General features: G+C 36.1%; 2 protein-coding genes across 3 annotated transcripts in view; one reads left to right on the top strand and one right to left on the bottom strand.

The window, feature by feature from the left end:
• The window catches only part of LOC148183026 (uncharacterized), a 56,299-nt gene extending 47,446 nt beyond the window's left edge, over positions 1–8,853 (bottom strand). The window contains exons 1-4 of the mRNA XM_088063261.1: positions 8,846–8,853; positions 8,083–8,398; positions 7,850–7,961; positions 7,688–7,753 (exon numbers count right to left, since the gene is read on the bottom strand). Of these exons, the coding sequence (XP_087919387.1) occupies positions 7,688–7,753; positions 7,850–7,961; positions 8,083–8,398; positions 8,846–8,853 (502 nt within the window). The remainder of the gene's footprint in view (positions 1–7,687; positions 7,754–7,849; positions 7,962–8,082; positions 8,399–8,845) is intronic.
• Positions 8,159–14,839, top strand: part of WDR72 (WD repeat domain 72) — a 103,694-nt gene continuing 97,013 nt past the window's right edge. For both annotated transcript variants that reach the window (XM_088063309.1, XM_088063308.1), the window contains exon 1: positions 8,159–8,602. The gene's annotated coding sequence lies outside the window, so the exon portion shown is untranslated. The remainder of the gene's footprint in view (positions 8,603–14,839) is intronic.

Raw genomic sequence — 14,839 nt, 5'->3', positions numbered from 1 at the left:
TTGCATTTTTTAACTGAACTATTTCGAAACTGCTTATAGCTTCAGTTCACTCTATTCCATAGAAGAGAATAATTAGGTATACAATGCTGTTATTAAGGATGTGTCACCAGATACTTGACACTGTTGAGTGATCTTCCATGAGAGCTATGTAATTATTTTTCAATTCAAATTTTCAGCTGATATAAGGAAAATGATTCAATTTGTGAGCTTTTTTCTACTGAGAATCTGCCTTTTTTTAACTTCTTCCTTTATATGAATCCATACAGCACATATTAACAAATTAAAGCTTGCCAGCATCTTTTAGTTAATTCATCAAAAGCAAGATTTCACTCTGATGATTCATCTATTTGGCATTAAAACTATATATTGTTCTTTCCAGGAAGTTCCTCCTCTACAGGATGCTTGCAATGCAATAACTGAGGTCATGAATTCACAGATTCTAATATACTATTTTGCAAAAGGAAAACTTAGCACATCTAAATACTAATTGCAAAAAAATGTGGAAGACACCCTCCCAACTTTCGCAAGAAAATGAAAACACAACTTATTGTTTAAAAATATGTCAGTTATGAAAGAGAATATTTTTTTAAAAACCCTGGTGAGAAGGAAAAACATCCAATTTTCAATTGTTATTACAAATACGGAGTGTAGGAACAGTCTCCTTGCATCCCCTACATTTTTGTCTGAGACCATCATGAAGCTGTGTTTTTTTGGCTAATTTATGCTGACCCATGTTTGGTTTTAAAGAACTTATGGCCTTGAAACACCAACATTTTAACTACATATTTTTATGAAATTCTTCCCTTGAGGAGAAAGCAACTTTGTCCCTTCGCAAGCTAATTCAGGGAGTGAATTTTTCAGCTGATCAACATTCATCAGAACTTCCTTAACACTTGCCCATGAAGAAATATGCCAGTCACCTGAGAAGAGTAGGTCATGAAGTGTTTTTTTGCATTCCCCTTTAAGTCATTCATTTGCTTTAAATGAGAACTCGTGGGGGAAGATTTTTGTCAAGTATAGGGAAAAAATGATGCACTCTTCTGATCAAATTCAATGATAAATAGCTATATTATCATCATGTGATACTCATGACACAGAAACATGAAACACATGAAGAGGAATTCAACCAGCAAAGCAAGAAAAAAAAGAAGTCACTTTTCCCAGGCAGTCAATTTCTACCTTTCAGAAATATAGATTCTGCATTCCCAGGTGTCTACTATAATTTTCAGTAGACTTCATAAGTGATAAAAGATAGAAATAATGAACTCTGTAACAAAATATGCTATCAAGGGATACATCATCGAAGTGACAGGATAAGTAGAAAATCAATCAGTTGATTTCTGACCCCAAAATACCATAAGCAATACTGAAGATAGGAACTACAAATTAGATCAGTTTTGTCCTTGCCTTCAAAAGATAGGCACACCTATGGTTAGGGATAATTGGTGATGTATTCTGGGCTTCACAAGAATCTTGATAAATGAGTTCACAGCACTCCATTGACCCTTTCCCAAGAGGAAAGAAGTGAAGGGCCCTCCTTCAAAATGTTATGTTATTAAACATCAATATATAAATTTTATTGAAGTATCTGTTCATCTCCAAAACTGTAGTGAAGTCTAGCCACAGCAATAAAAAATCCTGAAGTTTTAACACAAACAAAAATACAAGAACTTGTCATAGATTCATATTCCACCTGTCATATTTGTGATAGTCACAGGAACTAGTAGGCTGTTAGACTAAAAATAGATATCTTACAGGTTTGTTACTATATTACAAAAAGTGATATTCAAACTAAAAATAAGTGCCTCAAATTTTAAATTTTACATAATTGAATACTTAGAGGCATTAAGAAAACCATATAATTTTTATTTTGGTCCTAAACTTTAGAAATAGATTATTTTTTTATTAACCTTAGGGATTTTGTGTCCAAATTTTGCATGTCAGTTCACATCTCTCCTTCTTTGACTTCAATTTCAAAAAGACTCAGAAAACTACCACTTATCTGCCTTTTGCAAATAATGTTGGAATTAGCATCTGTACTTAAATAATGCAAGGAAATATTAATCTTGTAAAAGTAGGTGTTTTCTTTTTTACAACCTATTGTAAGTTAACCAAGATTTTCCAAAGTTTTTATTTTGTTTTTAGCATTGCTACTCATTGGTATGATTTATGTAGAATTGCCCACTGTCACACAGAAATTAAACTGTACTTGTATTAATAAAGAAGGAATAAGTTTCAAAGGAATCTTAGCTTATCAGAGGCCAAATCAAACATTTGTGCTTGGTAGCTGATTGTCCTTTGGCTCCCTACGAAAGGAAATGTTTTCCAATCTCCACTGCTGTTCCATGTGTCCTTACATAGCCTTGGCTACCTTCTTGAGTACTTTTATTTTACATTTTGAGACAGCTAGTGGCTCGAGTCTGATTTGCTCTGGAAAGCAGCAATTATTTCGCATTTCCAAATGAACTTCGTGGGTTTCCAGATCTTACCTATTAAACCATAGCACAGTAAACAGTTCACAAAAGAAATTACCAAAACATGGAACTGTATTTCATAGTAGCATGAAAAGTCTTAGACAACAACAAAAAATGTATCCCTTTTTCATTCTTTTTTGAAATTCATAGCCTGGGAGTAAACATGTCTATTTCTTTTAATGCCATCAAAAATGTACCTTAATTATTTTTCCCCAGAAACTTCAATTTTATTCATCTTGTGCATCAGATTTATTATTTTGGCTTCTGTATCTTGTCCTAAATATACATCTCAAATAGATGCCATTTCTCTATGTATGTTTGTACACATACATTCCTTTGAACTTTTTATTTAATGGAGTGCTTGAACCTAACCAGCTCTCTTAGTGTCAGTAGTATTGCTCTATATGTGAAAAAAAAAGATGGTAGAACATACCAAAAATTAGGTAAGCCTCAGTAATTCCTTCCTCTCCAATTTTAAATGGGGAAAAAAAAGTCCCTATGCAAACAGTTTGAGTTCGACTACTTGGATATTTAACAAACTTCTTTCTAACCCAGTTAACCCACTTAATCTTATGAGTCTATTATTAGTTACATACACTGCAAATTTAACAGACTTTTTCTTAATGCTTTCAAAAATGCTCCATTCCTGGGACTCTCAATGACTGCTTTTAATCTACATCAGCTCTGTACCCATGTTTTTAAGATCATAATTCTCTCTTCAGCTCACTTTAAAATATTTGTATTACAAAGAAGCCATGAAACCATAGCAGAAATAAAAAAAATCTGAGGTTTCTTTATTTCCTGTATCTGTTAAATAAATACACAAGAAGTGTTAAATGACTATTTTAAGGTATCTATAAAAGCTCAGCTTTTTCAGCCTATTCTTTAAAAAAAAATTACTTTGTACCCTAAAGCTACATTAAATACATACCTACAAGAAATGCAAATATTTACCATAATAATGTCTTTCTCTTGGATTCTCATAACCCACAAAAATATTAAGCAAGGAACTCTTAGAAACAAATATATATAGTCTTACAGAATCAAGACTACTGGAAAAGGTGTGATCATTGTCCTTGTAATAAGAAATTTTAAAATTGGGAAAATGTGTTACAAAAATTCCCTGATATTTTTCCACCTTTGTACACTTTTCCTCAGAAAAGCACAAAGAATGAGTAATAAATCCATTTTTACATGTACAATCTTGCAAGGCAGAAGTGTGAAGTGAGGAATTATAGCAAGGAAAAAGGGCTCAAAAATATTTAAGAGAAGGACAAAATAAGGAGGTTCCTTCCACGAGCTCCAAATGCAGTTAAACTGCAATTCAACAACAATCCACGTTTTGCAGGCCGAGCAGAAAGGACTAATTTATTTTACCTGTTTGCACTTTGCTCCCTCTCGTGGCTAAAATTGGGTATGACATCCCTTGCTAATTACAATAAATAAGCAAACTCGTTCTTATTACTCATATTTTAAAATTAATAACTTTGTGATACTACCCCTTTGTCGGATCTAGTGTTTAAAGTTTTATCATTTTTAGGGAAAAACTCGAAAAACCCCTACAGTTTGTAAATACAGTTAGAAAATTAAGATGTTGAATTCTGTATTACCAAACACTACCTGCCTTTATTTCCACAATGTAACAAGTACAGGCTTATATCACCAATTTATCTGACAACAATTTGTGAAATTACATTTATTCTCATAACTGTTTGCTGAGTTAATTAAGAGCATTCTCCAGAAGTCTAGCCAATGGTGAACACATCCATAGCTTATCTGCGCAAACAACAGCTCCATTGACATGAAATGTGACATTTTTTCATCAATATTTCATCACATTATACATAGAGTAATACAATAAATTCTCACTACTTGACAACTATCCCGTAATGCAATCTAAGCTAATGCTATTTCATATTTCAGTATGTGATATCTGTCAACAACTTTGTTAACCACTAATTGCTCTTATTCATCTCAGAAACATGCCTTGATTGCTAATTGAGGCCAGATAAATATTTCAGTTCATTGAAATTGCTTTGCTGCCCATTCAGATAAAGGTGAAAAATCTTTAAAAGAAGATGAAAAGAAGAAAACTGGAGAAATTAATTATTGGGTGATGATGACAATAAAAACAGAGACTGAAAACAATATATCATCGGAATGATTAATAAAATAGTGAGTGAATATTATTTTTTGTTAGAAGTATGAATGTATAGGTATCTATACAACCCCAGATCATAAGAAACAGGCCCACTTTTTCGTATTTGTATAGGATTTTTTTCAAAGTTTTGATGTGCTTTTCATTAATAGTTGTCAAAGCTTTCCACAATGGAAGTAAATATAATTTTTATTAAATTAGATATGGGAAAAGTCAACCACTGATGGGCAAATTGGCTGCACAGTGTTTCCCAAGTATATGAATACTCAAGTCTGCAGTGCAACACTGCATTTCTGAATCAAGCAGCAGTTCACCAAGCCAAAATAAAACTTCTTCAACAAAAGAATTGGAAAAATACTTTCCAAAACAAAATTTCATTTTACACATTCTGTTACAAAGAGTTATGTTTGGATAAAATGAGATGAAGTGGTGTGCAGACCAATAATTAAGAAAAGAGCTAGAATTAGAATGCAAGCTTTCTGCAACAGCTTATGAACGCTGTGCCCAAGGAATGCAACCAGTGTGCAACTGATGCCTGTAGCTGTGATTCAGAAAACTCACTTTGGGAAAGAAGCCTGACTTCCTTCAGAAGAGATTTTTCCCATGCCCACACTGTTCCCTGTCTCCACTTTTTGTACATACTCATCTCTGAAAAGCCCCTGCCCAGTGTTGATTCACGATAGATTTCAATTCAAGAATATTCTGTAAACATCACAAGTTATTCATACAAGTTGAGCCAAGATAATTCTTATAGTTTGCTTTCAAATGCAAACCCAGCAGACATCACAGCTGGGCTTGCATTTGAAAGTTCATTCTGTCTTCCCATAATGCAGGCTCTTCCGAAGAACCACTGCACAAAACACGGAAATATGGAAGAACAACTTAGCAATTTTATCTTCCTCTGTGAATCTTGTCTTTGCCACATTTTTAACTTAATCTGTATGTGTATTTTTACTTATGTAAAAAATATTAAAGTGTTTACATGAAGAAATATTGAACACCAGAAAATAATTAAGGGATCAAACCTTAAACCTCATCTAATTACTTTTCCTACTACTGCTATGGCCTATAGGGGATTTCTCAGTGGCATAATGGCACTATTCAGTGATTCTCTTTGCTCAAGGAAATAATGAGATGGCTAAACCATGGATATTGAGAAAGGGACACAGCAAGGCAGTATTTCACAGGAAAAGAAGAATGAGAATCCAAAGTTCTGTGAACCTGATCATCATATCAACACTTTCAGAAAAAAACATGCAAAAGTTCCAACAATGATTTCAATAACTGGTTCACCCTCATACTCATCTCAAGTCTGTTTTTTGGCATTATAACTAAAATCCTTGATCCTGTTCTTGAAACATGCTTCAAAATCTCCCTTTCTAGTTTCTTAAAAGAAATTACAACAGAGTTCCAAAACCCTCAACAACATCAAATTAAAATCTTGTGGTATCTATAAGTCATACAATTTTTTTTCAGAACCAAGTCATTATTTTTACAAGAACAGTGGAATGTGAACAGGACAATTTTCAGCAGAAGTCTTCTACTGATAGCCTGAAGGTGGCCTACAAGGAAGCTGCAGGGACTTTGGGCAAGGGTATGTAGTGACAGGACAAGGAGGAATGAGGGAAGGTTTAGATTAGGCATTAGAAATTCTTTTCCATGAGGGTGGTGAAATAGTGGAAGAGGTTGCCCAGAGAAGCTGTGGATGCCCCATCCCTAAAAGGATTCAAGTCACAGTTGAAAGGGGCTCTGTGTAACCTGGTCTAATGGGAGGCATCCCTGCCCATGACACAGGCTTGGAACTAGATGGTCTTTAGGGTCCCTTCCAACCCCAACCATTCTAGGATTGTATGAAATATAGTTCTGTGGTATTAATGTGTATTACTTTTATGAAGTGAGCTGTTTTCCCAAGGCAACAAATACGATGCTGAAAGACAAAATAGAAGTCACAGAGTTGTGTGACCCTGTCTGAGTGTAAGATGCAATTAAAGGTCTTTGGTGTGACCTTCTCTTTGTGTCAAATTGTGCCAAAACATATGTGACAGTTTTTGTTATGGAAACCTCCATGTATCAGAGATTAAGGAGAAGCTGTCAAAATAATTTATTTAGGTTCACACAGCAGAATTTGAGACTCACCTGAACTGTCAAAAAGCACAAGCTGTATCTAGTTTATCTGTTAGGTTACTTGGTCTCATACAATTATTTCACTTTCTTGATAGCATTTTTTGATCATAAAAACTTTAACTGAGGTTCCAGTTACTGATTCTGATTTTAAAGGGCTAGTGTTTGTTCACTTTTTCTGAGAAAAATAGTGTTAAGGTTTCTAAAGTAAGTTGACTTGTATCATCTGGTTTTGCTTTCAATATAATTGTTACTAAAATCTCCATAAGGAAGCCCAGAAAAAGAAGTACCTTTATAAGTTTTCATCTGACATACCATGTTTCAGTGTTCAATACTTGGCCTCATACAGTTTTATCAAATATTACCCTTTACATTAAAGCTCTATTTTCAGGACTTATAACTTGCTTACATAAAATGATTCATATGGTAAGTGATTTAAGAAGTCTCCTCCTCAAAGTTTTTTATTTTATTGTATTAAAAACATTTTGTAATCTAAACTCCAGAAGTGCTAGGAATAAAGTTTGCAAGAAACATGTTTCAACAAATTACTTTACCTACTTTTGTCCTTTTTCATTGCATTCACGTACCTATAAAACAAAGCTTATTGACGCAGACTGTAAAAACATTAGCACATTTGAGAACATTACTATTTAAGTCAAGGCCTTATTGGGGAAATAGTCTTACTGTAAATCTGAATTCAGTAATACTAAAATAAAAACATTGCATACGTCAGCTACTACATTTATTATATTAAAATAGGAAAAAAAATATAGTTAAATCTCTTGACATCCTTCCAACTTCCTGTATATTTCAGGCAAATGAAGGTATGCTTTTAGAGAAGAGAATTTTCTTTATATATAATGACTCTCATGATGTTGTTTCCAGCCCTAGATGTGACTGTGACTACGTATTTCTGTAGTTAAGATGAACTCACCTGTGCACTGCACAGCCCGTTCAGCTCCGCTCCTCACAAGAATCTCTGAGCTTCTCTGGGACTGACCTTCAAACCAAAAAGAAAGACTGAACACACATCACATTTCACGTTCTTACGGTATTCATTCAGTGCAGTTTATTATTTTTTCTCAAAAAGAAACACCTGAATTTACAAGACGCATCCTCTCCGATGCACAGCCCTCATACCACCAGGTGCACATGCAGCTCACTGGGCGACGGCCTCGAACTTCCCACAGCTGCTGCTGGTCCCACACCTGGGGGAATCACACCATACCTGAGGGAAATAACACCCCACCTGAGGAAAAATCACACCATACCTGCGGGAAATCACACCCCACCCGCCTCCTGCCAGTGGAAATGTTCTTCTCACCCTACTTGAGGCAGGCTGGGCAGATAAGAAGCTTCCTTCGCCTCACTGCCCCGCGCAGCAGCTTTGAGGGCTGGGCTGGGCCCCTGCCCATCCCGCGGCAGGCGGGTGAGGCTCCGTGAGGGGAGAGCAGCGGCTGCAGCCCAGCTTTTCCCGATGTCATTTTTCTCCAGGCCGTGTTTCGCCCCGAGCAGCCGGGGCAGGGAGCAGCCGGGGCAGGGAGCAGCTCCTTGGCTCACCGGGAGCTCACCGGGCTGAGGGCGGCGGTGCCGCTGGGGAGCGCCGGCTGGATCCGGCCCGCACTGCCCGTGCCGGGTGCTGCCGCTGCCGAGCGGGATAAAACCTGTCCCGGCTGCCTCCCCCTCCCTTCATCGTCCTCTGCCCCGAGTGGTGCCTGGGAGGCGCTGGAGCTAAGGGCAGCTCCCGGCTGCTGCACCTCGTCCCCACTCTTTCCTGCCGGAAAGAGGGGCTGCAGACCCTCGTCCCGCTGGGGATGCCCTGTGCCGCCCTAAGGCTCTGCTTTCTCAGGTTTGTCAGCTTTGACAATAGCGGGTTCCCCAGAGCTGCTGTGGTGGGTGAGAAGCCTTTTTAGCCGATGCAGTGTTTATTTTTTCTTACTTAGGCAAATTTCATCCGTTCCTGAGAGGCTTTGTTGATCTGCTGCACGTGTAGCCTAAACTTTGTAGCTTTCAGCTGTGGTTTGTGATGCTAGATGTTTGTTTCTTCTGTTTTCAGAGTAGTTTAGTGAATTGCATAGATTCCATCAATTACCTCGGCATGTATCTCTTCACTGGATTAATTGGAGAGAACTAGTAAGGTGAGAACACATAGAGTGCAAAATATTATCTCTTTGAAGTGTGAAAATGCTTTTGTGCTGTTTTGGTAATTCATTATGGAGTATTCCTTACTGGGTAGATGCAAAGAATACAATTTTTTTTATTTATTTTTTTAATATTTTTTTTCTTTTCAACAGTCCCATCTTTTCTTGCAAATAGTTCTGGTTAAACAGCAGGATTCTTTTGAGACTTGCTCAATTAATAATTAATTAGGATGGCTCACTTGGAGTCTTGCGGCATTTCTGTCACGATTACTTTTTAGCAGGTGCTAGAAATAGTAATGGTTATCTTAATATACAATGAAATTTTAGCATGTCAGTAATGTCCCTGGTACAGAACTATGGTTTTTTTTGGGATTACTCATAGCAAAAAAGGCTGTTGTGGTGAGGTAGGTCTGCTCAATGGTTTGTGTCGAGAGGACTGATTATGTGACAGCAACAGGTTTTTATCATTTAAAGACATTTCAGTACTAGAATTTGAAGCTCACTGTAAAGAAAACTGCAATCCATAAACTGCAATGCATTGAATAAGTTTTGGACTTCAATCCTGCTTCATAATAAACACTGTCTTTTTGCTTAAACAGGTTAGACTGTGTATATAGCAAGTCATTCAGAGTTGTTTACATTAAACATCTACATGCCCTGTAGCGAAGAACACTGCAGAGAGGTCTGTTTGTTAATTGAGAGTATCCAAAGTGTAAAATAGAAAAAAGTAGCTTGTCAGAATTTAGAAATTTTAGAAAAATACAATTGCTTATACCACTAATCAATGATTATTGCATGATAGCCAAAAAAACAAGGGCTGGTGAAATGTTCTGGTGGTTTTATTTTCACCATCTGATTCCAATTCTGTTTGTTATTTAAACAGCCCAGAGTACAGTGTAGCTGAACCAAAAACATTACCTTTCTGTTATCTGTTTTTATGAATTCAAGGTCACTTAAGGAAGACAAAATTGACTTAAAACTTTGATTCGCATTCCCTGTCAATTTGAGATCCTGTAAATTTTGGGTTTAACTTTCACATATCTTGTCTTTACCAGATTGCATTTTTTTTTTTTTTTTTGTGTTAAAACAGTGTAAATAAAGTTGAATTTTGTAATTATGGCTAGTTCATTGCAGCATTTGTGATATTTCATAAAATGCAAGTCAGTCAAACTTGTTGTTTACAAGCGGATTTGCTTACATCTGTGGGGTATTTTGACACAGACTCAGTTTATTAATCTCTACACTTTCCAAGTTCTGGAGGCCATAATCTTGGAGACGACATTACCTTAGTAGGTCCTTTGATTCATATAGGATTATGTTGGGATCACTGACTCTTTAAAGGGCATAAATGTGTTTCTGCTCAAAAAACAACTTATAATTAAGAAAATGTAATCAGCTCTTCCTTTACTAGCATGAGGATGGAGCACCTTCTTGCAGGAAAAACTGTTATTTTCAATAAACCCAGGCATGACTGAATGTGTATAAAACTGAGGGTAAAATCTTTGAGTAAGATAAAATTTCATAGAAATCAAAGCTTTCTGCAGAGACTGATGGCCCGTTCTGTGCTTTCCTGTAAGAATTGATGTGTGATTGTCCTAAAACGTGATGGAAAGTCTGTTCCTGCAAAGCATTTCACCATTTGGATGTGAGTAGCTCCACTGGAGATGACTTAAGGTGATACTTTTTCTATGCTCGATGCTTTAGAAGTGACAAATAACTCATATGCTTATAGTTCTGCATAGTGCCTAAGCAAAGCTTAATTTCCTGGACATATCCATTCTTGTAGTTGATAGGATATTCAGACATCATATTTCAGACAGTAAAAGTAAATGTGGTTTTTTTTTTTTTTCTTTAAGAGAAGATCTCTTTTATGGCTCCACACACGCATCATATGTTTCATTTTTTGATTAAACTTAGTTTATATGCTTGATATATGGGATTTAAAACAGAGTTTGCTAGCTCACGTGCATTAATTGTTGTCTAACATGATTAAACAGCTGTGTTATTGAAGCCTTTAATGGCCATTAAAAAAAGTGGAAACTCATATTTTTGGACACATTTTTGATTTATCTGCTTAGCCAAAAAGCATGTGATATTTTTCTGGGGAGCTTAATATAATTTAACAGTTTGAGGTAAAAAAGGAACTTCAAGAAAGTGAAGATTGTTTTACTGTAGCTTATGACAGTGTGAAAAGCACAAATGTTGGGTTGCTATGTTTTCACTGCCCTATTTTCCAGCTTAGGTGCAACATAAACTATCTTAATTAATATTGTGTCACCAAAAGGTTTTGAGATGGCCAATTGAATTCTGCCAAGATAGAGTCTTTTGATGAAAACATATCTTTATTGATTGTAGAAGAAGAAAATCATTCTTAAAATGAAATCCAGAGAAAAAAAATCATATCCCTCAGAGAAAATTTCTGAGTGGCAGGTTGAGATTAACATCATAAAATTGAATTTGTGCTGCAAACCTTTGATGTAATCAGCAGCTGGGAGATGGTGTTGCCCTTACTGTGCTCCTTCTGATTGTGGTGAATTATTGTGTGGAATGAAATAAGTGTTTCTTGTGTCACTCGTTCAAGAAATACAAACAAGGTATTACCAGGTGCTTCTTGCTAGTTAAAATGGGTTGTATCGATTGCTGGTCCCAGTACCCTGCTCCCTTGGACTACAGGAGCAGGACATCTCCATCCCCAGGGAGGTGGGGGTGTCAGTGAGCAGTGACTCCAGCCCTTTTGGGTGTAGCCCAACAGGTTTTGAGGAAAGTCTCATCACATCTTAAAATGGACTACCAGAGGTGATACGCAATATCCTTAAGGAGAGTACAACGTTTATATCATAAAATAGAGGAAGTTGTGAAAGCAGGCTAGAATGGACCAGTAGACTGCAAAGCTACTTTCAAGAAAAATTATTAACCTTTTACTAAGAGCAAAACCAGTATTGATAGAACTTTATTTTCTTGTGTAGAAACTTAAGAAAATTTGTCAGACAAAACAAAAGAACAGACAGGAACAGAAGAAGATAGGTTAGAAATATAAAAACCATAGGAATTGATAATGAAAAAAAATTTAGGCTGAACCTAAATTTACTTCCTAAGGCTTCCTTTACTACAAGGATGAATATAATGGGGTTTACATGGGGAGAATTTATGGAATCCAATGCAAACAGCTAAATTCTGCTGATATCTTAATATTTTCAGGACCACAAGCAAATTTCTGCAATGTTTTGTTTTGGTTTGTGCCCGCATTGATTGCCAGACATTTTACTGGACTTTTAAGAAAGTGGTCTTCTATTGACAGCTTGGAATGTGTAGGAAACATGAAATATGTATGGCTATAAATTAGAAAATGTTAGTTTGGCAGGTTAACTGTTACCTGTAAAGTGATATTGTGTTTTAAGAAGTCCTTCTCCTTCTATAAATAAACTATAAATTTGCATTTGGTAGTTTTTTATGGATTATAGTGATGAGAAAGAATGTTGTCACAACCAGCATTTTAGAAGATGAGCTATTTGAGATTAGGTCCCTAGGGGGAGCTTAGCTCCTCATTTTAAGAACTTAGGTGTATATATATATTTATCAGAAGTATTATTTCTTATTTCATTTAAAGATCAAGGTATGTATTTTCTTTATCAAGAAACATCATTCTCACAACTAAATCTAATAGTTTAACATCTTGAGGATGTGTCATACAGTAAAGCTTCCTTTAGGCTTTTGAGCAAGCACTGGAAATGCAAGGACCATGTGCCACAGTCTTCAGTGGGGCAAAACCAGAGCCCAGATTTCTCACTTCAGATCACTCTGAGTGCATGGGTATGCAAGCTCCTGAGACCTCAGCCACTCTGCCCTTCTAACCCTTCATGTTCTCAGGCCACTGGCTTTAAGGTTATAAATTTTATTTTGAGAAAATGCAGCTCAGGGAAGGGATGTGTTCTGAGGTTAAGCAGTAATTATGTAGCGGTAATTGGAAGGTCTGAGATGAGCCCAATAGAGAAGCTAACAATTGTTTCATCATGTTTTAAGGTCAGTAGAGGAGTCAGAGTCAAGATGCACTTAGTATATATGGGGAAAGTATATGTTAAATTATGATGGAACTGATTCTTTGTGGTATAGTCTGACCTTTTTCATTCTCGCCGGTTCATGACCAGACCTAGTCAAAAAAGCTGAGTGATGAGGAAAAGACCTTGCATAAATATGTGCTTAGTAAGGCATTCAAGGTCAGACCTTTGGCTTTCTGGCCTCTTAAAGCTTTTGATTCGAGTTTTAAATATGTCATGGCTCCTGTAGAATAAGAGGTAGTGTACTCAGCTTTCCAAATTAAGCTTTGGTACTACACAAATGGTCCAAAATTACTAAAGTAGTACAACCAAAGTACTTGAAGCAATGAAAATGTGGATGATATTCCAGCTTTGGTTTTTGGCTTGATTTCAGTGTGAAAAGGAGCTAGAGACAGAATGGCAGAGATGGAACCAAGTTAGTGGTGGGATAGGCTGGTATGGTTTTAACTAAAACCAGAGCTTTTCAGTAATGAGAGAGCACTCTGGCAGTTTGGTTATAAGGGCAGCACAAATAAGCTTATTAGGCTGTAAGCAGGGAAAAATGGGCACTGAGGACTAAGAAACGTGATTTCAAGTGGAATTATGGGTTAATACTGCAAATCAGACATGCTTGAGTGGGCAGAGCTAGAGGAATTTGACATGTGCTGATAAGCTACATGCAGCTTGATATGCCTTGGGCAGTATTTGACTTTGTGAAAACAGCTTTTACCTTTTTAAAAGGAACAGTCTGATAAATACCCGTTGATTTTATTTCAAAAAAGTTTATGTGCCATCAGTATCACTAAAAAATTTGGTAAAGCTAAGTATTTTCAGGTAGAATATATCCATGTGGATATGCTGTATTTCTAGTGAAGTCATGCTACACTAAGAAGCAAAGGTTTAATTCAAACTGCTTGTGCATCATAATATCTTAATCAAAAAAATCAAGAAGCAAGTGGAGAAAAATGTTAAGGACTATATTAATACAAAAATTCATATACTTTCTGCTTTCCTTCTCTTGGGCTTCAGTTGTAATGTAAAGGAAAACATACAAAATCTTCTCGTAAAGTTTCAGTCTAAATTCATTCTCTTACAACCAGTGTTTTGTCAGTAGCAATAGTTTTTTATTCCTGTTACTCATGAGTAACTAAACTGTCTGCAAATAGATCATCTCTACATCAGCAAATTCTATCAGTTTTTCTTTTTAACATCTGTTGATTTGAGTTCTCTGTTACTCATCACTTTCTCAGCAGTAGGTCTTTGGCTAAGAATACTGAGCTTGATTCTATGCTTCCATTATAAGAAAATATATTTTATGACTTATTATTCAATGCAGTACAAACCTTAAGTGTGCTTCCTTGTGGTGTTTTATACTAATTGAACACTCCCATGGTACAAGTATAAATAACTTCATGATATGCAGGCAAATGCATTTTAAAGATGAAGGATTTGGCTTATCAAACTCTTTTGGTAGCCTTCCTTTTATAAGCCCTATGAAAATGACAACCTTTTCTAGTTTAACTGATAAGTAAAAGCATGTCATTAAAGGTTATCCAGACCTTTTATTTCAGGGCATAAAATGCAAGGGAAAAGGATTTCAGTATTCACCAGTAATGTCATGTGACCGGAGATTTTAAAAAAAAAAGTTTTAGAAAAGTCAGATTCCAATGCTGGGAACAATAACAAGTCTCAGTACTTTTACATATCCACAAAGAGCCTTTAAATAAAACTGAGATTTAGCCTAATGAACTCATGACCTCAATTTTTTCTTGGATTCTTCTTCCTCTGCCCTCAACCTATTAAGGTTGTATGGCAGGACCTCATCAGTCTGGCATACCAGTGTTTTCAGTCTTTTTTCTTATATCTGGGCCCTTTATCTCATTTTCTTGTCAGGAAGCAAGACCATTCCTT

This window comes from Pseudopodoces humilis, chromosome 16 (genome assembly GCF_049639895.1).
Source record: "Pseudopodoces humilis isolate 2021_Gansu_Grassland_sample_001 chromosome 16, ASM4963989v1, whole genome shotgun sequence".
In the NCBI taxonomy this organism is placed as follows: domain Eukaryota; kingdom Metazoa; phylum Chordata; class Aves; order Passeriformes; family Paridae; genus Pseudopodoces; species Pseudopodoces humilis.
This window is presented reverse-complemented; position numbering and strand designations above follow the sequence as displayed.